This window comes from Bombina bombina, chromosome 2, assembly GCF_027579735.1.
Source record: "Bombina bombina isolate aBomBom1 chromosome 2, aBomBom1.pri, whole genome shotgun sequence".
In the NCBI taxonomy this organism is placed as follows: Eukaryota; Metazoa; Chordata; class Amphibia; order Anura; family Bombinatoridae; genus Bombina; species Bombina bombina.
In genome coordinates, this window is record NC_069500.1 from 915670654 (window position 1) to 915694747 (window position 24094).

Here is a 24094-nt window from a genome sequence, read left to right on the forward strand (position 1 = left end):
ACCTGGTAATTTTTATCATATAGAGTATATTTGTCAGAAAATATAACACAAAGGAGTTACCATCTTACCTGTATCAATTCATTAAGATTATGTTTATGCAGCCAGTTGTTTACAATGTTCAATCAGAATTGGTTCCTGAAAGACATGTTAATATATATTATAAAAGGCAATATGTTATCAAATTATTGTTAATATGTCTAATATTTTACAATGTTAGCTTGTCCCATATACAAATGCCCCAGTTACTTTGCCTCCCTTATAATCCTAACAAGCACAATTTTACTCTTCTGCACAGCCATCTTGAATGTTTTTCATTCTATGCATACACACTTACATTTTTCACCTTTTAATACACACAGGTTTTTTTCCCTCATTCTACCCACGCCTCAATTTTCTCTCCTCCTCGTACACTCGTTGCATAAGCACGACTGCTCTTACACCCCCCCCCCCCAAATACACTACCAATATTATGTAAAAATCCAGTCAGGAGTTACATTCTCCATTAGGTACCTCTGGGGCTGTCCTACTCATATGTACAACCAGTAAGCACTTTACAACGCTTATGCACAACTTTCAACAATCTCTGGCCATTCTGCAGATATCCCCATGTGCTTTTTCCAACCTTAGCCTAAAAGAATATATAGCACATTTATGGAAATGTGTCTGTATAAAAATGTATCAAACTTCTGTACTAAATAGGATCATAATAAGTAATAAGAGTAATAAAAAAAAGTCAACGTTCAATCTCTCTGGAGAAAATATAAATATTCTTGTGGCCCTGTTATGGTAATAAAACAGGGTATATTGCAAAAAATTTTGGTGCTGCTGGGTGAGAAACTGAATCACTTTGTCTCCACATATATATGTTTTAGAGAAAATGTAATTAGTCATAAACCCCATTTTTTTTTCTTTCATGATTCAGATAGAGCATACAATTTTAATCTACTTTCCAATTTACTTCTATTATCTGGTTTGCTTTATTCTCTTGGTATCCTTTGTTGAGAAGCATATCTCAATAGACTCAGTAGCGGCTGATTGGTGGCTGTACACAGATGCCTTGTGTGATTGGCTCACCCATGTGCATTGCTATTTCTTCAACTAAGCCTATCTAAAGAATGAAGCAAATTATATAATAGAAGTAAATTGGAATGTTGTTTAAAATTGTATTCTCTTTCTGAATCATGAAATAATTTTTTTTGGTTAAATGTCCCTTTAAGCTCAAAAAATATTATGATGGACAGAGAATATACAATAAAAATATTTTTTTTATTAAAAAAATTATGTAAAAGCTGAGTTTTTTTATTTTTATTTAACAGGAAGATCTAGTCTGTAGGATAGATTGCTCACTATTTTTAAAAGATTTAAAAAAAATATTTGTCAAAAATAAAACCTAAACAAACCTAAGATATTGAAACTGGTGGTTACAATGAGTGTAAAAATAGAGTACAATGCTTAGATTGTACTTACAAAGGGAAAGCAATAAGACAATATTATATAAAGCATTATATTTCTGTACCTCTGTATTAAAGCATGCCTGGTGGTCCTCTGCGGCACAACACTTTTCTCTCATTTTTGTGAATTCTACAGCAATTTGACCATATAACTCATCAGTCACATGAGGCTTCACCTTCACAAGTGTTACAATGAATCTGTATTCAAAAGTATAAATTGTTTAATATAGTATTTACAAATGCCTTGTACACTGAAGAAAACAGACTTAAAGAGAGAATGTACTTAAAAATATATGATCCACATAAAAGTGTAGCATTAAACAGTTGACTTTTTCCAGAAAAAAAGAGGCTGTTTATATTTAGACTGAAATGAATACAACAGTATCAGTAATGCACTTCCCCCTTTGCATATACTTTGGCTGATATGAACTTAGTACTAAAGATCATTGTCTATACAATTAGATATACTTTTTATTTATTTTCCCCCCTTTTGATTAATTTGATGTGGGTTTTCCAGTTCTGAGCATGCATACTTTCCAAGTCGAACCCTTCTACATATATCTGACCCAAATTGGTCTCAGCAGGTGATAAGATAAAACAATGAAAAACAAGGAAGTTCTGCTAACAAAATGGCTGTGACAAACCTTACGTGGGATTAAGGGTATGAAGGAGCATTGTCTGCATTACAATATAATGCTCAAAGTTTTGGGCTGTTTTCTCTCTATGCCAACAAGTTTTTGATAATTGGGCTTCTAATTGAGTATGATAAGTGTTAAACTTAATTTGCATGAGGTTTTTTAAAATAAACTACAACAAGCCAGTTAGGAATGGCAGTCACACAGCATGCCAATCACTGGCAGTGTTCTATTTGGTAGCTGTGACTGGACTTTATCTATGTGTTTAGCTTGTTTGAATGGATTAGGCACAGTTAGCTAGATTCTGTAATGCAAAAATTGGACATTTAAAAACCGGACTCTTTAACACTAAGGGCTCCGTTTATGAAGCTGCGGATGCAACTTTGGAGCTTCTTCGGGGCAGGTGCATATGAGCAGGCATTTTAAAATCACCCCCAAATTAGCCAGACCGGGTGATTGAATGCCATGTTCTTGCGCAACTGGCAGCAAGAGAGTAGGAGGCAGCGGTGCACGAGCAGCCACTCATACAAAGATAAATGCGAGCAAAGCAATGCTGCCCGCTGTCTGCAATCACGGGAAGACAGATTTCCTAATTGGGGCACAATAATAATAGAGGTCTAATTGCTATGCTGCTTACCCCTGTTTCTTAATGTTAAGCTCTTCTTCAGGGAGTGTACACAAGTCTTCAGTGAAGTGGAAAGTATCATCAGTTATTTCTGGAGGTACATAGGAGTCATCAGGTCCCAGATTAGTAAAGCAGTTTCTTCTATTAGAATAGGATTTCCAGCAGCAGTTTTTAACAAGGTCATTGATGGGGTGAGTTTTCTCCATTTCACAGAATTCTCCAATGATCAAACTTAACTAAATTTTGTAGCACAGTAAGAAAAAAAAGTTTAGTAACTAATTTAAATAACTATTGCACAATAAATTAATAATTCAACAAATATAATAATGTGCACGTTCCTATGCCTAGGAAGTCTGCAGAGAGCGCAAGTGTGGCTAATTTGTGTTGTGAATTTTTTTTTATTTTTTTTAAATGATATAAGTGAAACTTGAGTTTCAATTGTGTGTTCTCCTTTAAGTGAGTTTATACAGTAAGTTCAATGTTACTGTGAACCCACAAATATGGGTATCACTATATACATATAAAGGTGATTGTGCACCCTTGTGAGTAGCCATTTGTTAGCAATTCTCTTTTCACTGAAAATGTATTTTGGATAAACTGTACTATCCTTTGTACAACAATTATAATACAGTACTTCATAATTAATACATGGCATAAACATTTAAAACAGATTCACATCTTATGATATATCTTTCAAGTGAATTCAGTAGCCTAAATTAAGACTGACTCACATAAAGCTTCACCAGTGTGTTCTATAAAAAAAATTATACAAACTTTTATTAAAACTCCCTCTGTCCTTTAATGAATCCCCCTCCCAGGATCATAAGCATTCAACTCAGTCACGTTTTTTTGTCAATAAGTCCCCATTTAAAATGATGAACAGCATAAGTGTGCTTGTGCTAATGCTGCACATCTCATTGATATTATTTTTTTGAGAGATATTATTTTTGGGGGGATATTTTATTTTTGCCCTGCCCCAGAAATAACTTAAAGGGCCATAATACCCAAATGTTTAAACACTTGAAAGTGATGCAGCATAGCTGTAAAAAGCTGACTAGAAAATATCACCTGAACATCTCTATGTAAAAAAGAAAGATATTTTACCTCAAAAGTTCCTCAGTAGCCATATCCCATTGTAAAGGATTTCTAAGCAGCAAATCAGTATGTCTGTCCTGGGACAGCTGAAAGGATGAGCCTCGTGCACTCACATATTATTTCCCTATTCAGATTAGGGAAGTTTACAATGAAATCTCATGAGAGTTAAGTCAAATCTCATGAGATCACAGTAAAAGAGTTCATGACCTCAGCACTGCTGATGCTGATTGGCTGCTGTTCATTTCTTCATTTTTTTTTTTTTTCCTGCAGCTGAGTATAACTTTTTACACAGAACTTACTCTGCTGAGCTGAGGAGATTGTGAGGTAAAATATCTTCCTTTTTTACATAGAGATGCTCAGGGTATATTTTCCTGTCAGCTTTTTACAGTTATACTGCATCAGTTTCAAGTGATTTAGCATATGAGTATTATGTCCCTTTAAGAAAATGGAATTGCTAGAAAAGTTTATCTTCGTATGCATAGGATTTTTTTTTTATTTTTTTTTAAATAAAACATAATTTAAAATAATACAAATATTCTAAAAAATAAAAAACTTCTAAATGAAAGTTTAAAAACAGATGTAAGCTGTCAATATATATATATATATATTTTAATGTAGGTGCTATAGGGCTTTGTTTTCTCTTAATAAATAAAGATAAAGGCTCCTTTTATAAAGCTTCCTAAGTAGCATCGGGGACCAAACGTTTAGGTGGGACCGCTGTTTCTTAACAGGTCCACAACATCAGAGATTGTGAAGTGAACGTCAGAAAGACTTATTTGTCTGGGAGGACTAACAACCCCTCCTTATGCGCAATTAGCTGCACAAAAAGGGGGCGGGTTGCACATGTGATTGCATGTGCAATCTTAAAGGGACACTGTACCCACATTTTGTCTTACATGATTCAGATAGAGCATGCAATTTTAAGCAACTTTCTAATTTACTCCTATTATCAATTTTATTTTCATTTTAGATCTTTATTTGAAAAGCATGATTGTAAGCATAGGAGCCGGCACATTTTTGGATCAGCACCTGGGTTGCGCTTGCTAATACATTCACTAACAAAGAAGAAAACAAAATAACATTTCTGAATCTCCCAGATTAAGTTTCCTAGGAGAATAATTAAATAATGACTCACTCCTCCTTCAGCACATGGCATCTTCTGTGTATTCGGTAGTGCGCAGCATTTGTCGCCAACCTCTGTCATGTGCTTTGTGATATGAATTAAACTTTGGGTTGTTACTCCCGGTATCTTCTTGGTGTAGCGTATCAGCAGCCTAGAATACAAATGAGAAAGCCCGCAATTAGGGTGAAACGCGTAGAAGCTGTGTAAAGGAGTATCCACTTTGAATTTAAACTCTTTGTTTCCATCCCATCGAGGAGAATACCTGTCATCCGTGAGAGTTTGGAAACAAGTCCGGAGATTTGATCGCTCCCTGCGTACACTTAAGTACTAAGGGCAGGAGGAGTTAACCGGTCCCCTACGGTAACTTGCGCAAGTTTGAAGAAACCGGTATCAGCAACCGCCATCAACAAAAGCACTGACTACGGAAGCCATTCAGAATCCAGCCGCATTCAAGAAAGGGTGAGATTACATGCATAGCAGGCACAACACAAGCTCACCTAAAGGTACAGATCTGTCTGGTTTGTCTACACATTGTTACATTGTGCTTGAACATCTTCCCTAGAGCGGAATTTTTTAGAGGTTAATAGTGGCTGGCCACTACTATTTCACCTACTACTTCACCGCAATTTAAATAAAGGGATATCTTGAAAATATCATCAATCTTTTAAAGAAAGACTGTCATTTTTTATTGCTGCACCAAAAACGATATCTTGAACACAATATTACAAGATCATTATTGTTTTGAAATTTTACCATTTTACAAATCAGTATTTTAATGGAAAGATGTCTTTTTATTAACTCTTGATCATTTTGATCCTACAAAGGACTGAATTATACGCATTATTTGCGATTCTTCTAAATCTGGGCTCTCACATCTTGTTGTCCAAATAATCTTTTTGACATTTCAGTGTCAAAACCTGCAAGTGATTAATGTTTTTTTTTAAAGTCATATGTATTTTATTTTATTTGTCCAATTATATTTATGTGTTTTGTGACAATTGAATAGTAAAGAATATTTTTATACAAAATTCCCTTTCTAGTTTTTATTAGGTGTTGGCAGAATTTGAGACTTTTTATAAGGCTGTATAAATTGTAAAACCTGCCTCCCATACTTCAATCAGTTTACATTATATCTAGTTTACACTTTACAACTCGTGTCTTAATCCCCCTCAATCTCCTTTAATTTACACATTTTTTACTTTTAAAACTTTTAACCTGGAGGAGGTTATTATAGAGGAGGCTTAAGTGGTGGTTTTAGTTCAAGCGCTATACACACATTTCTTATAGAATACGAATGGGCAAATATGTTGCAAATGGAAAGAGAATAAGGAATGCAGAGTTATAAGCTATGAAGGGACACATGGTAACTCCTAGCTATTAGGCCGGATATACTGTACATAAGTTAAATCATTTTAAAGCATAAAGGAACAGTAAAGTCAAAACTAAACTTTCATGATTCAGACAGGGCATGCAATTTTAAACATCTTTCCAATTTACTTTTCTCCAACATTGGTGTGTCCGGTCCACGGCGTCATCCATTACTTGTGGGATATTCTCCTCCCCTACAGGGAAAGGCAAGGAGAGCACACAGCAAGAGCTGTCCATATAGCTCCCCCTCTGGCTCCGCCCCCCAGTCATTCTCCTTGCCGCTCTGAACAAGTAGCATCTCCACGGGGATGGTGAGGAGTTTGTGGTGTTAGTTGTAGTTTTTTATTTCTTCTATCAAGAGTTTGTTATTTTAAAATAGTGCTGGTATGTACTATTTACTCTGAAACAGAAAGAGATGAAGAGTTCTGTTTAAAAGAGGAGTATGATTTTAGCAGCAGTAACTAAAATCGATTGCTGTTCCCACACAGGACTGTTGAGATGAGAGAACTTCAGTTGGGGGGAACAGTTTGCAGACTTTTCTGCTCAAGGTATGACTAGCCATTTTCTAACAAGACTGTGTAATGCTGGAAGGCTGTCATTTTTCCCTCATGGGGATCGGTAAGCCATTTTCTTAGACTTAGAAAGAATAAAGGGCTTATTATGGGCTATTAACTGGTGGACACTCTTAAGGGATAAATCGATTGTTTATTTAAGTATTTATTTAAAGTTTGAAGTGGATTTCACACTTTTATTATTTGGGGAACGTTTTTTATCGCCAGGCACTAGTTAAGACACCTTCCCAGTCAGGAAGGGCCTTTCACTGTATTAGGCAGAGCCTCATTTTCGCGCCATTATTGCACAATTTCTTTTAAGTACAGTGCATGCAGATGCATGTGAGAGGGTCTGGTGTCCACTGAAAAAGTTCCTAGAAGGCTTGAAATACCCCCCTGGGATAGTTGAAGTCACAACAAAGGCTGTGGCTGGGAATGTAGTGGGGTTAAAATTGCAAACGGCTCCGGTTTCCACATTTTAAGGGTTAACAGCTTGAAAATTGGGGTGCAATACTTTGAATGCATTAAGACACTGTGGTGAAAATTTGGTAAAGATTGGATAATTCCTTCATAGTTTTTCACATATTCAGTAATAAAGTGTGCCCTGTTTAACATTTAAAGAGACAGTAACGGTTTTGTTTTAAAACGGTTTTTGTACTTTATTAACCAGTTTAAGCCTGTTTAACATGTCTGTACCTTCTGATAGATCATGTTCTGTATGTATGGAAGCCAATGTGGTTCCCCCTTCAAATATATGTGATAATTGTGCCATAGCGTCCAAACACAGTAAGGACAGTATTGTCACAAATAGTAAGGTTGCCCAGGATGATTCCTCAGATGAAGGAAGTAGAGATAGTTCTACATCTTCTCCTTCTGTGTCTATACCAGTTATGCCCGCGCAGGCGACCCCTAGTACTTCTAGCGCGCCAATGCTTGTTACTATGCAACAATTGACGGCAGTAATGGATAACTCCATAGCTAATATTTTATCCAAAATGCCAGCATTTCAGAGAAAGCGCGATTGCTCTGTTTTAAACACTGTAGAGCAGGAGGGCGCTGATGATAATTTTTCTGTCATACCCTCACACCAGTCTGAAGTGGCAGTGAGGGAGGGTTTCTCAGATGGAGAAATTTCTGATACAGGAAGAATTTCTCAGCAGGCAGAACCTGATGTTGTGACATTTAAATTTAAATCAGAGCATCTCCACGCATTACTTAAGGAGGTGCTATCTACTCTGGATGATTGTGACAATCTGGTCATCCCAGAAAACTTGTGCAAGATGGACAAGCTCCTAGAGGTCCCGGTGCACCCTGATGCCTTTCCGATACCTAAACGGGTGGCGGACATAGTGAATAAGGAGTGGGAGAAGCCGGCATACCTTTTGTCCCTCCTCCTATATTTAAGAAATTGTTCCCTATGGTCGACCCCAGGAAGGACATATGGCAAACAGTCCCTAAGGTCGAGGGGGCGGTTTCTACACTAGCCAAATGCACGACCATTCCCATTGAGGACAATTGTGCTTTCAAAGATCGTATGGATAAAAAATTGGAGGGTTTGCTTAAAAAGATTTTTGTACAGCAAGGTTACCTCCTTCAACCTATTTCGTGCATTATTCCTGTCACTACAGCGGCGTGGTTCTGGTTCGAGGAACTGGAAAAGTCGCTCAGTAGGGAGACTCCGTATGAGGAAGTCATGGACAGAATTCACGCACTTAAGTTAGCTAATTCCTTTATTGTAGACGCCGCTTTGTAGTTAGCGAGATTTGCAGCGAAAAATTCAGGGTTTGCAATTGTGGCGCGCAGAGCGCTCTGGCTAAAGTCTTGGTCGGCGGATGTATCTTCCAAGACAAAATGGCTTAATATCCCTTTCAAAGGTAAGACCCTTTTTGGGCCAGAATTGAAAGAAATTATTTCAGACATCACTGGGGGAAAGGGCCATGCCCTCCCACAGGATAGGCCTTTCAAGGCTAAGAATAAGTCCAATTTTCGTTCCTTTCACAATTTCAGGAACGGACCGGCTTCTAACTTGGCAGCCCTAGACAAGAGGGTAACGCTTCCCAGACAAAACCAGCTTGGAAACCAATGCAAGGCTGGAATAAGGGTAAACAGGCCAAGAAGCCTGCTGCTGCTACCAAGACAGCATGAAGGGGTAGCCCCCGATCCGGGACCGGATCTAGTAGGGGACAGACTCTCTCTCTTTGCTCAGGCTTGGGCAAGATATGTTCAGGATCCCTGGACACTAGAAATAGTCTCTCAGGGTTATCTTCTAGAATTCAAGGAACTACCCCCAAGGGGAAGGCTCCACATTTCTCACTTATCTTCAAACCAAATAAGTAGACAGGCATTCTTACATTGTGTAGAAGACCTGTTAAAGATGGGAGTGATACACCCAGTTCCAACTGTGGAACAAGGTCAGGGGTTTTTACTCAAATCTGTTTGTAGTTCCCAAAGAAGAGGGAACTTTCAGACCAATTCTGGATTTAAAAATTCTAAACAAATTTCTCAGAGTTCCATCGTTCAATATGGAAACCATTCGAACAATTTTACCTACAATCCAGGAGGGTCAATATATGACTACCGTGGATTTAAAGGATGCGTATCTACATATTCCTATCCACAAAGATCATCATCAGTTCCTAAGGGTCGCCTTTCTGGACAAACATTATCAGTCCGTGGCTCTCCCATTCGGACTAGCCACTGCTCCCAGAATTTTCACAAAGGTGCTCGGGTCCCTTCTGGCGGTTCTAAGACCAAGGGGCATTGCAGTGGCACCTTATCTGGACGACATTCTAATTCAAGCGTCGTCTCTTTCCAAGGCAAAGGATCATACAGACATTGTTCTAGCCTTTCTCAGATCTCACGGGTGGAAGGTGAACATAGAAAAGAGTTCCCTGTCTTCGTCGACAAGAGTTTCCTTTTTGGGAACAATAATAGATTCTTTTGAAATGAAGATCTTCCTGACAGAAGTCAGAAAGTCAAAGCTTCTAAACGCTTGTCAAGTTCTTCTCTCTATTCTGCAGCCTTCCATAGCTCAGTGCATGGAAGTAGTAGGGTTGATGGTTGCAGCAATGGACATAGTTCCTTTTGCTCGAATTCATCTAAGACCATTACAACTGTGCATGCTCCAGTAGACAGGATCACCTGTCTCAGGGAATGAGTTTCTGCAGACCAAAGTGGGTCATTGTCATGACCGACGCCAGTCTATCAGGCTGGGGCGCGGTCTGGGATTCCCTGAAAACTCAGGGTTTATGGTCTCGGGAAGAGTCTCTTCTCCCGATCAACATCCTGGAACTGAGAGCGATATTCAATGCTCTCCGGGCTTGGCCTCATCTAGCGAAGGCCGGATACATAAGATTCCAGTCAGATAACATGACGACTGTAGCTTACATCAACCATTAGGGAGGAACAAGGAGTTCCTTGGCGATGAGAGAGGTATCCAAGATCATCAAATGGGCGGAGGATCACTCCTGCCACCTATCTGCAATCCACATCCCAGGAGTAGACAACTGGGAGACGGATTATCTGAGTCGTCAGATTTTCTATCCGGGGGAGTGGGAACTCCACCCGGAGGTGTTTGCCCAGTTGACTCAATTATGGGGCATTCCTGACATGGATCTGATGGCGTCTCGTCAGAACTTCAAGGTTCCTTGCTACGGGTCCAGATCCAGGGATCCCAAGGCCACTCTAGTGGATGCATTAGTGGCGCCTTGGTCGTTCAACCTAGCTTATGCGTTTCCACCGTTCCCTCTCCTTCCCAGGCTTCAAGGCCTCAGTGATTCTGATAGCTCCTGCGTGGCCGTGCAGGACTTGGTATGCAGACCTGGTGAATATGTCATCGGCTCCACCATGGAAGCTACCTTTGAGACAGGATCTTCTAGTACAAGGTCCATTCGAACATCCAAATCTAATTTCTCTGCAGCTGACTGCTTGGAAATTGAACGTTTGATTTTATCCAAGCGTGGGTTTTCAGATTCAGTGATAGATACTCTGGTCCAAGCCAGAAAACCTGTGTCTAGAAAGATTTACCATAAAATATGGAAAAGATATATCTGTTGGTGTGAATCCAAGGGATTCTCCTGGAGTAAGATTAAAATTCCTAAGATCCTCTCCTTTCTCCAAGAAGGTTTGGATAAGGGATTGTCAGCGAGTTCTCTAAAAGGACAGATTTCTGCTTTATCTGTCTTGTTATACAAATGACTGGCAGCTGTGCCAGAGGTACAAGCTTTTGTACAGGCTTTGGTCAGAATCAAACCTGTTTACAGACCCTTGACTCCTCCTTGGAGTCTAAATTTAGTTCTTTCAGTTCTTCAAGGGGTTCCGTTTGAACCCTTACATTCCATAGATATCAAGTTGCTATCTTGGAAAGTTCTGTTTTTGGTTGCTATTTCTTCTGCTAGAAGAGTTTCTGAATTATCTGCTTTGCAGTGTGATCCACCCTATCTGGTGTTCCATTCAGATAAGGTTATTTTGCGTACCAAGCCTGGTTTTCTTCCAAAAGTTGTTTCCAACAAGAATATTAACCAGGAAATAGTTGTTCCTTCTCTGTGCCCGAATCCAGTTTCAAAGAAGGAACGTTTGTTACACAATTTAGATGTAGTCCGTGCTTTAAAGTTCTATTTAGAAGCAACAAAGAATTTTAGACAAACCTCATCCTTGTTTGTCGTTTACTCTGGTAAGAGGAGAGGACAAAAAGCTATTGCTACCTCTCTTTCTTTCTGGCTGAAAAGCATTATCCGATTGGCTTATGAGACTGCCGGACGGCAGCCTCCTGAACGAATCACAGCTCACTCCACTAGGGCTGTGGCTTCCACATGGGCCTTCAAGAACTAGGCTTCTGCTAATCAGATATGTAAGGCAGCGACTTGGTCTTCTCTGCACACTTTTGCCAAATTTTACAAATTTTATATTTTTGCTTCTTCGGAGGCTGTTTTTGGGAGAAAGGTTTTGCAAGCCGTGGTGCCTTCTGTTTAGGTAGCCTGATTTGCTCCCTCCCTTCATCCGTGTCCTAAAGCTTTGGTATTGGTTCCCACAAGTAATGGATGACGCCGTGGACCGGACACACCAATGTTGGAGAAAACAGAATTTATGCTTACCTGATAAATTACTTTCTCCAACGGTGTGTCCGGTCCACGGCCCGCCCTGGTTTTTTAATCAGGTTTGAAAATTTTTTCTTTTTCTTTATACACTACAGTCACCACGGCACCCTATAGTTTCTCCTTTTTATCCTAACCGTCGGTCGAATGACTGGGGGGCGGAGCCAGAGGGGGAGCTATATGGACAGCTCTTGCTGTGTGCTCTCCTTGCCTTTCCCTGTAGGGGAGGAGAATATCCCACAAGTAATGGATGACGCCGTGGACCGGACACACCGTTGGAGAAAGTAATTTATCAGGTAAGCATAAATTCTGTTTTATCATCAAATTTGCTTTGTTCCTTTGGTGGTATTTTTGAAAAGCTAAACCTAGCTAGGCTCAAACTGATTTCTAAACCGTTGAAAACCGCCTCTTAGCTCAGAGCATTTTGAACGTTACTAGTTCATGTGTGTCATATAGATAACATTGTGCTCACTCCCGTAAAGTTATTTAGGAGTATTCACTGATTGACTACACTGCATGTCTGTCAAAAGCACTTAGATAAGGAGGCTGTCTGCAAAGGCTTAGATACAAGGTAATCACAGAGGTAAAAAGTGTATTAATATAACTGTGTTGGTTATGCAAAACTGGGGAAAGGGTAATAAAGGGATTATCTACCTTTTTAAATAAGAAAAATGTTGGTGTAGACTGTCCCTTTAACACCATCAGACATTGTACATGTTGAAAATATAGTGAAATTTATCACAGAGTATGTACAAATAGGACAAAATCTATAGTTAATTTTAGTTAGTTAAAGGGACAGCCTACTTGATTTTTTTTTATTTTTTAAAAAGATATATAACGCCTTTATTACCCATTACAAAGCTTTGCATATCCGGCATTGTTATATTAATAGACTTTATAACCTCTAAGTTTACATTTTTCTAAGGCCCTGCAGGCTGTGTCTTATTTCAGTGTTTATATGATCTTTTTACATCTTGCACTACAGCCAGACAGTGCTAGTTCATGTGTGCCATATAGATAGCATTGTGCTCACTCCCGTAGAGATTGATAATGGTTATTCAGGAGCCAGCACTTGTTGGATAAAATGCAAGTTTGTAAAAATCAGATAAAGGACAGTCTGCAGGGGATTAGATACAGTTAATCATAGAATTAAAAACTATATTAATATAACAGTGTTGGCTATGCAAAACTGTGGAATGGGTAATAAAGGGATTATCTGTTTTTAACAATAACTATTTTCAAGTAGACTGTCCCTTTAACTATTAATACTTTATTATAATTATTTCACATATAAATAAAAAAAAACAATATTATTATAATTTGAACTATTAGCCATTTCAAATGGTGAGTGTAAAAAAATAAGTACATTTTTTTACATTTTATCTTTTTACTGTAGACTTTTTGATAGCAGTAACTTGTTTGAAAAATATATTTGTGATAAGTAACATTAAAATATTGTTCACAGTACACACTTTATGGAAAATTATTAAAACAAACTTACACATTTTGGAACAAATATTCTCCCAATTTGTGCTGGACTGCACAGTTCTTTTCCACCAATGCATTGCTTTCCTGGATTGCCTGTGCTAGTATGTGTTCCTGTTTGTTTGTGGGGGGAAAAGCCTCTTATTAAGAAATGTATTAAAAAGCTTAAACTTACAATGACCCAAAAGGACAAACATATCTTGTTTTTTTTTTTTTTTTTATTGTGTTTAGTCCAACAACACCTAATAAGGTCAAAAGCAAAATCTGCAACCTACGTTTTCATAATGCTGAAAATTTCCTAAACCAGGTATTTGTTTTGCAGCATGTGAAGATTACAGAATTAGCTTTCTGGCCTAGTAGTAGTTTTATAGGCACAATTGTTATACAAAAGCAAAAGGTGTTTGGGAGCTTCAAGGCTTGCAGTTCCGGAATGGGACTTTACCTATGTGTTTTCTGCAAGGGTTGAACAAATAGTTAAACAAACTCACTAATAAAATAGTTACATCACAAGTAATTAGAGCATGTTTATTTCTATACAAATGTTCCTATAAATGTATTAATGAAGCTTTGTTTTATTGGAAATTATCATACCGCGTCCTTAAGGCATTCAAGAGAGTTTTCAAGTTCACAGCATTTTTCACATTGTTCTTCATATACTTTGGCTATTCTCAGGAGCAGCTGATCAGATAACTCAGGGTGTCTTCTTGCATATTCATACAGAAATCTGCAACAATATATCATTCCCTTTGTTATAGAAAGTATGTTATATTACCTGTATTTAGCATACATCAGCAATTGAGCACTACATTGCAATAGATATGTTTGTGTTTTTGTTTTGTTAGCACAGTGTAGAGTTTTGCAAATCAGAAATAATCCACTTGAAACCCTTGGTAAGTATGCTTATTGCATCTCAATTGATTGTGACAATTTAAGAGCTACCTTTAAATGGCTTTGTGCTCTGCTGTGGTCTATAGCTGGGACAGGAACATTGCAGTAAAATAAATATTGAATATATATTTTGAATGCTGTTTTATTTTCATTAATTAAAGAAATTAATTAATTTGTAGTAAGTTCAGTTTTGAGTTTAAAGGGACAGTAAACACCTTGTAATTACAGGATATTTCTATGTTGCTATAAAATAACATATCCTCCAAGTCTTAATGTTTTTAAAACAAATTTACTTCTTTTTTTTCTACATTTATTTTTTAATAGCCAAACTCACTATTTACCTTATTTAGAGGAGCCAATCTGGGCTTTAGTCTCAAGACTACCAGGCTAGCCACGGTTAAAGTTAGTATAAAATGCATTTATTTGCTGTTTTTATTAGTTCAAACCAATTAGGGACATACAGTATATGTAGCAGGATTAGCCTAAATATGTTACCAGGTGCATTTGAAGTTCTGAGTATTGGAAATTGCTACATTTTCAAAGTTAAATGAAAAGGAGGCAAAATAAATAATGGAAATATATTGCAAAGTTGTTTCATTTTATATACAAAGGATACCAAGAGACTGAAGCAAATTTGTTATACAAGTAAATTAGAAAGTTTAAAATCATTTTCTCTGTCTGAATCATGAAACAAAAATTTTGGGTTTCATGTCCCTTTAAACTTTCAATGAATCAGACAGAACATGCAATTTTAAAGGGATATTAAACCCATTTTTTTTCTTTAATGGTTTAGATAGAGCAGGCAATTTTAAGCAAGTTTCTAATTTACGCCTATTATCAGTTTTTCTTCGTTCTCTTGATGTCTTTATTTGAAAAGCAGGAATTTTAGCTTAGGAGCCGGCCCATTTTTGGTTCAGCACCTAGATAGCGCTGGTCGATTGGTGTAGCCAATGTAGCCACCAATCACTAACCAGGGTTCTGAACCAAAAATGGACCAGCTCCTAAGCTTACATTATTGCTTTTTCAAATAAAGATACCAAAATTGATAGTAGAAGTAAATTAGAAAGTTGCTTAAAATTGCATTCTCTATCTGAATAATGAAAGACAAAATTTGGGTTTAATATCCCTTTAAGACTAGAGATGTTTCAATTTACTTCTATTTTAAAACTTGCTTTGATCATTTGGTAACCTTTGTTGAAAAGCATACCTAGGTAGGTTTAGAAGTAGAAATGCACTACAGGGAATTAGCTGGTGATTGGTGAATACACACATATGCCTCATGTTATTGGTTCACCAGATGTACTGAGATAGGCCCCAGTAGTGCATTGCTTTATTTAACTATTACTTTGACACATTCAAAATGCTCACTCCATTTAAAAATATCTGCTTTAAAAAAAAAAGATGTTAAGCATTTAAAACTGTAACTTTATTGATAATATATGCATTGTTTTGCATTCCAGAGACACACCCATTGGGAATCATATTAAGTATTGTTTATCTCATCTACAAAACATATCAAGCAAATACTGTGCTGCGTGTATGAGGGTCAGGTTTATGGCCGTTAAATATAAAACATTTTTTAGATTTAAATTACAAGAAAAGCAGGCAGCTCAAAAAACAGCTAGTACAAACTCAATATATATAAATTAGAATTGATTTAGAAAGTTATCCTTACTCTAACATGAAGAAATACTTGTCAGCAGCAAATGATTTGCAAACCTCAGAGTCCTCAATAACTGTTTTCCAATTCTTGGGTAGATCCTCTGGAATATCATCATTTTCCAGGTTGACAATGCAGCTTGTACGTTCGATGAGGGGCTTTTCACAGCAGGTTTTTAATTTGGTTGATATATCTTCATGGTGTTCACATGTGTGTTCAGTGAGCTCCATCTGTCAAGTAAGGGAAATAGTAAAGGGAAATTAAACACTAAATACATTGTATATGCATTGTATTGAGGTTATCTCCTGCATTATTGCTGGCATGTTGAAATTATACTTTTATTGCATTGAAAGGGACACGAAACACAACCTTTTTCTTTCATGATTTAGGTAGAACATACAATTTTAAACAACTGTCCAATTTACTTCTATTATCAAATTTGCTTAATTCTTTTGGTATCATTTGTTGAAGGAGCAGCAACACACTACTGGTTTCTAACTGAACACATGGGGTAGATTTAACAACTGTCCGAAGAACATGATCTGCTATAGCGGATCATGTCCGCCCGACATCGCTAAATGCAGACAGCATACGCTGTCGGTAATTAAACATTTCCCAAGTATTTCTAGTGAAATGCTTGTGCAATACCACCCCCGGCACCTTTGCAGCCAATCGGTCGCTGGCAGGGGGTGTCAATTATATCGATCGTATCTGATTGGGATGATTGCTGTCCGCCACCTCAGTGGTGGCGGATGAGTTAAGGAGCAGCGGAAGGCTTGCACGGAATAGGCAGCATTCGTTGTTTCATAAAGATACCTCATGGGGTGAGCCAATGCAGCCACCAATCAGCAGCTAGAGCCTAGGTTTTTTGCTGCTCCTGAGCTTACCTTGATAAACATTTTAGCAAAGGATAACAAGAGAAGGAATCTAATTAAATAATAGAAGTAAATTGGAAAGTTGTTTAAAATGGTATTCTCTGTCTGAATCATGAATGTCTATTTTTGACTATACTGTCCCTTTAAGGGCTGATGAGTTTGCACATGTGCAGTAACTCTCCTTCAGATACCTGCAGAGTAACCGAAAATGGTGGCACCAAATTTAGATGGAGGTGCATTAAATCTGTTTAGTGTTTAATATCCCTAAGAACTCATTGTTTCATTTTATTCAAGCCTTTGCAAAGACCTTTAACAATATTTCTCTTGCTATATATATGTTTTGTTGGCTGTTTACCAGAGTTCTCTATTCACACATTTTGATAGTTTTACTTACAGCTGCAGGTGTAAAAGGAATTATTTAGAGGATTATGCCCTAAATCAACAGAGCAGCTAGTATGAATGGCCCGGGACCACAGGAACTAGATAGCATTTCACAGGAGTAGCACATGCAGGCAACATATTATGGACAATAATGGGTTTTAAGAGAAATTGCCCTCATAAGGGTGCCAGCTCTTGTGAGGAATTTCTAGCTGCTGAGCATTATTCTTTGAAATTCTAATGGTTGGATTTATATTTTAGTGGATAGAGAGTTGGGGGTCACCAATTAATTCTTGGACCCAGGCAGCACAGTGTCTTGAGCCAGCCCTTAAAGGGACATGAAACCTTACATTTTCCTTTCATTATTCAGGTACAATGTACATGATAGTCAAAATGAAACGTTCATAGTTAAAATAAAGATTGGAATTTTAAGAGACTTTTCTATTTACTTCTGTTATACAATTTCCTTTCTCTTGATATAATTTGTTAAAAAGTAGACCTAGGTAGGCTCGGGAGCAGTAAATCCCTAATGGGGCTAGCTGATGATTGATAGCCACAGACAAATACCTCTTGTCATTTGCTAACCAGATGTGTTCAGCTTACTCCCAGTAGTGCATTTCTGCACTGGAGCTAGCTTTAACTATGTATTTAACCCATCAGCAGGGATAGTGCAATAATAAAATAATCTACCATATTAGAAACTTTTCTTTTTGCACTTTTATGTACCTATAAATTGATTAAATAGATATTTTTGTATTGACTGTTGTGTATTATGTGTCATATTTGGAATAATAATTACCCTTTCAATCATACACTCCAGCATATCTCCATGGCAGCAGTCCTCATTCAAATGTGTAACTTCACGTGTTAGTTTTTGTACTATTTCAAATGTTGCTTTGGGATTCATTTTGCTTATTTTAACCAGTTTACTATAAAGACAAAAAAAAAATTTTTTTTACCTCTACCATATATAAAGTGCTTTTTTGGCAATATTTGTTGGAAATACAAAAGTGATTTCTAAGTTACATTCCTTAAAGGAGAGAGAAAGCTAGAAACGCTTGGAAAAACAGCTGAAAACCACTAACATAAGATAATATATAAGTTGTTTTCTTTATACACTCAGTCGATTCTAAATGTAGGCAATGATATTTGTACTAGACTCTCTCTATACTTCGCTCATGTTATATTTTTTTTTGTTAATTTTAATCAGCGACAGCGTAGCTTAATAACCTACTGTTTTACTGTATTAAAACAGAAAATATAGAGACTTACAAAGCCTGGAGAACTCGAACTCCAAAATCGTCCAGAATTTGACAGGACTCTTTCTGCTGAGCTTCAACTATATGTAGTGCTTGTTTAAGTTGTGTCATCTAGAATGAAAACAAAGTAAAAAACAAAATACTAAATAAATTGTCTATAATAAGATTTTGAATTTTTTTTATAGGGACATTAATTCCATATCATTTATTAGTAACCACATTGCAAATGAAGGCCTAGATTTGGAGTTTTGCGGTAGAAGGGCTGTTAACGCTCCGCGGGCTTTTTTCTGGCCGCACCATAAATTTAACTCTGGTATCGAGAGTTCAAACAAATGCTGCGTTAGGCTCCAAAAAAGGAGCGTAGAGCATTTTTACCGCAAATGCAACTCTCGATACCAGAGTTGCTTACGGACGCGGCCAGCCTCAAAAACGTGCTCGTGCACGATTCCCCCATAGGAAACAATGGGGCTGTTTGAGCTGAAAAAAAACCTAACACCTGCAAAAAAGCAGCGTTCAGCTCCTAACGCAGCCCCATTGTTTCCTATGGGGAAAAACTTCCTACGTCTGCACCTAACACTCTAACATGTACCCCGAGTCTAAACACCCCTATCCTTACACTTATTGAGCTCGCATTCTATTGGCTGATCGGAACAGCCAATAGAATGCGAGCTCAATCTGATTGGCTGATTGGATCAGCCAATCGGATTGAACTTGATTCTGATTGGCTGATTCCATCAGCCAATCAGAAAATTCCTACCTTAATTCCGATTGGCTGATAGAATCCTATCAGCCAATCGGAATTCGAGGGACGCCATCTTGGATGACGTCCCTTAAAGGAACAGTCATTCGTCGTTCAGTCGTCGGGCCGGATGGATGTTCCGCGCTGGAGGTCTTCAGGATCCTGCCGCTTCGCTCCGGATGGAAGACCATAGAAGATGCCGCCTGGATGATGACTTCAATCGGATGGAAGATCCTCTTCTGCCCCGCTTGGATGAAGACTTTGACCGGATCATGGACCTCTTCAGCCCCCCGCTTGGGCTTGGATCAGGACATCGGAGGAGCTCTTCAGGACGGATCAGTGAACCTGGATGGTGAAGACAAGGTAGGAAGATCTTCAGGGGCTTAGTGTTAGGTTTATTTAAGGGGGGTTTGGGTTAGATTAGGGGTATGTGGGTGGTGGGTTGTAATGTTGGGGGGGGGTATTGTATGTTTTTTTTTACAGGCAAAAGAGCTGAAATTCTTGGGGCATGCCCCGCAAAGGGCCCTGTTCAGGGCTGGTAAGGTAAAAGAGCTTTTAACTTTTTTAATTTAGAATAGGGTAGGGATTTTTTTATTTTGGGGGGCTTTGTTATTTTATTAGGGGGCTTAGAGTAGGTGTAATTAGTTTAAAATTGTTGTAATATTTGTCTTATGTTTGTAAATATTTTTTTATTTTTTGTAACTTAGTTCTTTTTTATTTTTTGTACTTTAGCTAGTTTATTTAATTGTATTTATTTGTAGGAATTGTGTTTAATTAATTTATTGATAGTGTAGTGTTAGGTTTAATTATATCTTAGGTTAGGATTTATTTTACAGGTAAATTTGTTATTATTTTAACTAGGTAACTATTAAATAGCTATTGTACCTGGTTAAAATAATTACCAAGTTGCCTGTAAAATAAATATTAATCCTAAAATAGCTATAATATAATTATAATTTATATTGTAGCTATATTAGGATTTATTTTACAGGTAAGTATTTAGCTTTAAATAGGAATAAGTTATTTAATAAGAGTTAATTAATTTCGTTAGATGTAAATTATATTTAATTTAGGGGGGTGTTAGTGTTAGGGTTAGACTTAGCTTTAGGGGTTAATACATTTATTAGAATAGCGGTGAGCTCCGGTCGTCAGATTAGGGGTTAATAATTGAAGGTAGGTGTCGGCGATGTTAGGGAGGGCAGATTAGGGGTTAATACTATTTATGATAGGGTTAGTGAGGCGGATTAGGGGTTAATAACTTTATTATAGTAGCGCTCAGGTCCGCTCGGCAGATTAGGGGTTAATAAGTGTAGGCAGGTGTCGGCGACGTTGTGGGGGGCAGATTAGGGGTTAATAAATATAATCTAGGGGTCGGCGGTGTTAGGGGCAGCAGATTAGGGGTACATAGGGATAACGTAGGTGGCGGCGCTTTGCGGTCGGAAGATTAGGGGTTAATTATTTTAAGTAGCTGGCGGCGACGTTGTGGGGGGCAGGTTAGGGGTTAATAAATGTAATACAGGGGTCGGCGGGGTTAGGGACAGCAGATTAGGGGTACATAAGTATAACGTAGGTGGCGGTCGGCAGATTAGGGGTTAAAAAATTTTAATCGAGTGTCGGCGATGTTTAGGGGTACATAGGTAGTTTATGGGTGTTAGTGTACTTTAGGGTACAGTAGTTAAGAGCTTTATGAACCGGCGTTAGCCCAGAAAGCTCTTAACTCCTGCTATTTTCAGGCGGCTGGAGTTTTGTCGTTAGAGCTCTAACGCTCACTTCAGCCAAGACTCTAAATACCGGCGTTAGAAAGATCCCATTGAAAAGATAGGATACGCAATTGACGTAAGGGGATCTGCGGTATGGAAAAGTCGCGGCTGAAAAGTGAGCGTTAGACCCTTTAATCACTGACTCCAAATACCAGCGGGCGGCCAAAACCAGCGTTAGGAGCCTCTAACGCTGGTTTTCACGGCTACCGCCGAACTCTAAATCTAGGCCGAAATGTTTAAAAATCATTTAGCCCTGACATTTTCTAAGCCCATTTAAAAAGGTTGTGGTAATCAAGAGCAGTTCAGATATAGGGGCCGATTTATTAAAGTGCGGACAGACATTATACAATGTAGCATATCATGTCCGCCGCACATCGATAAATGCCGACAGCATACGCTGTCAGCATTTATCATTGCACAAGCAGTTCTGGTGAACTGCTTGTGCAATGCCGCCCCCTGCAGATTCGGGGCTATTCGCCTGCTAGCAGGGGGTGTCAATCAGCCCGATCATATAGGATCGGGCGGATTGATGTTCGCAGCCTCAGAGCAGGCGGGCAAGTTATGGAGTCTTTAGACCGCTGCTTCATAACTGCTGTTTCCGGCGAGCCTGAAGGCTCACGGGGAAAAAGGGGCATCAAGCTCCATTCGGAGCTTGATAATTCGCCCCCATAGTCCTCTTGAGGCTGGAGGAATACATGTCTCTGGACTTCTTTAATGTCGCAAATTAGGATAAAAATTGTCATGTGTTCTAAGCTAACCAATCACTGTTGAGAATGTTACAGGCTCATGGAAATGTTTCCATACTTTAATATGAGGGAATGGGATGGAACTAGAACAAACTCACTTTTCAGAGGCATTTTACAGCAAAAGCAGGCAAAATAAATCATGATATTATTTTACAGGAAGTAGTCGGGCAGACAATAAAGCGCATATAAAGAGTTTGGAGGGAGCAAATGGGGTTGGCAGAAGTTTTTTCAGGGGCTGTACTACTGCAACACAGTGGGCGATGCTTTTCTCTAAATGTACTTAGAGCAAAATCTTATCTAAAATAATTCTATTTCATTTGCACCATGAAAGTATGCATCATTTTTTACTTTTTGTACTGATTTATACTGTAGTGGTTTATAAAATATTTATACAAACATAAAAAATGAAAATAGGAAATGAATTACCCTATCTTTGAAGCATGTTGCTTTGTCTTCCTCTTCACAGCAATGTGCGCATATACCGTTAAATTGGTAAGCAAATCCCAGAATTGCTGGTGAATAGAGTACTGGGTGTCCTCTAGCTAATTCATAGATATAACTGTAAGTACAAAAGCAATGATCTTAAGCAATAATTGGTTATTGTTTATGGCAATAGAAATCCGTAAGACAATGCAGATGTTTACTATTTACCAGAAATGAAATGTTAGAGAGATATTAAGGTACACAAATCCGAAAAATATTTATTTCATTATTCAGATAGCATGTGATTTTAAACAACTATTCAAATTAGCTTCCTTCTCTTGGTATCCTTTGTTAAAAGTGCAGCTATGCATTACTGGGAGCTAGCTGAACATATCTGGTGAGCCAATGACAAGAAGTATTTATGTGTGGCCACCAATAAGCAGCTAGCTCAGTAACGCATTGCTGCTCTTGAGCCTACCTAGCTATGCTTTTCAACTGAAGATACCAAGAGAACAATGTTAATTAGTTAATAGAGTATATTGGAAAGTTTTTTTAACCCCTTAAGGACCAGGCATTTCAGACTAAAACTTCCTCAAAAGACCAGAGCATTTTTAGCATTTTTGCCATCACTACATTTAAACAGAAATAGAGTCTTGTTTTTTTTTTTTATTTACCTATCAAAACTATATATTTTTTTTAGTAGACAACCCAATATTGATCTAGGCCCATTTTGGTATATTTCATGCCAACCTTTCACCGCCAAACTCGAACAAATAAAAAAAATTGTTAACTTTTTCACAAACTTTAGGTTTCTCACTGAAATGTTTTACAAATAACTTGTGCAATCATGGCACAAATGGTTGTGAAACCTTCTCTGTGATCTGTTCTCTATTATATAGGTAAACTGAAGTGCAAGGTACAGCTATCAAAAAGTCAGTAATATCACAGATCTGTGAAAGTGCACTGCTTCTGTCACATGATGTAACAATACGTGTGCTACAAGATGGCGGCACCCAGTACAAAATGCAGAGCTTTAGCAGCTGGATTATGTAATGAGGTAAAATAAGAGAATGGCTTTAAAGACAGCTGCAGACACAGGGGGAAATGCAATAGTATGGTAAACCATGCTAATGTAAGTGTACCCAGCAATTTAATGTCCCTTTAAATACTGAGTATTATAAAACTAAATACATTTAAATTAAAAATAATAGCTAAATAGTTTAAACGGAATATTTATTCTTACTGTGCCAGAACATCTTCTTTATTCTTTTTGTAAGACTCGCAAAGTTCTTCAGTTTCTGGTCTCTTATCGTGAGTTCCTGGGGCAGGGTTTCTGTGAGCCCTAAAACACTGATGTCTCTCAGGATCAGATTTTGCACAACATTCTGTGCTCCATTCATATGTTGCACCTAGTTCTGGGACTGCACAAATACGGTTCAGGAACAAGGTTGTCTAGAAGGGAAAACAGTGATATTAACTTTTAGTCCTTTATTATTGGAAACAATGTACAATGTGGTCCCTAAAAGAGACAAACAACTGTAAAATGACTGCTAGAGCAAGTGGGCAGCATGGTGTTATAAGAACAAAGGGAATAACCCAATAGGGGGCGCTACTAAGAACGGTGTAGAATATATATGTAGGCCCACGTGACCATATATGGATGTTTCAGACAAACAATCAACAAAGTACTAATATAACATAGATACAATGTAAGTGTGTGTATTCACAATATTATACCCAATCCTAGATCAGGATGATAGACAAATATACAAAGTCCAGGATAACCCAATCTGGTATAGGTATCTGTCTTCTATTGGACTGGAGGCAGCACTCGATCTTCACCCTCCAAAGGTTATAAATCTAAAATCAAACACAGGAAAGAGGCGCCGTATGTGTGAATCTGAAGAAGCCAACGACAAATATAAGACATGTGCAGGGTA

General features: G+C 37.9%; 1 protein-coding gene across 1 annotated transcript in view; it reads right to left on the minus strand.

Moving 5' to 3' along the window:
- The window catches only part of LOC128649836 (serum albumin), a 36608-nt gene that overhangs the window by 395 nt on the left and 12119 nt on the right, over positions 1–24094 (minus strand). Inside the window, exons 4-14 of the mRNA XM_053703317.1 lie at positions 23398–23606; positions 22158–22290; positions 18500–18597; positions 18027–18156; positions 15990–16204; positions 14018–14150; positions 13443–13540; positions 4942–5080; positions 2724–2947; positions 1517–1649; positions 69–135 (exon numbers count right to left, since the gene is read on the minus strand). Of these exons, the coding sequence (XP_053559292.1) occupies positions 94–135; positions 1517–1649; positions 2724–2947; positions 4942–5080; positions 13443–13540; positions 14018–14150; positions 15990–16204; positions 18027–18156; positions 18500–18597; positions 22158–22290; positions 23398–23606 (1554 nt within the window). The 3' untranslated portion in view covers positions 69–93. The remainder of the gene's footprint in view (positions 1–68; positions 136–1516; positions 1650–2723; positions 2948–4941; positions 5081–13442; positions 13541–14017; positions 14151–15989; positions 16205–18026; positions 18157–18499; positions 18598–22157; positions 22291–23397; positions 23607–24094) is intronic.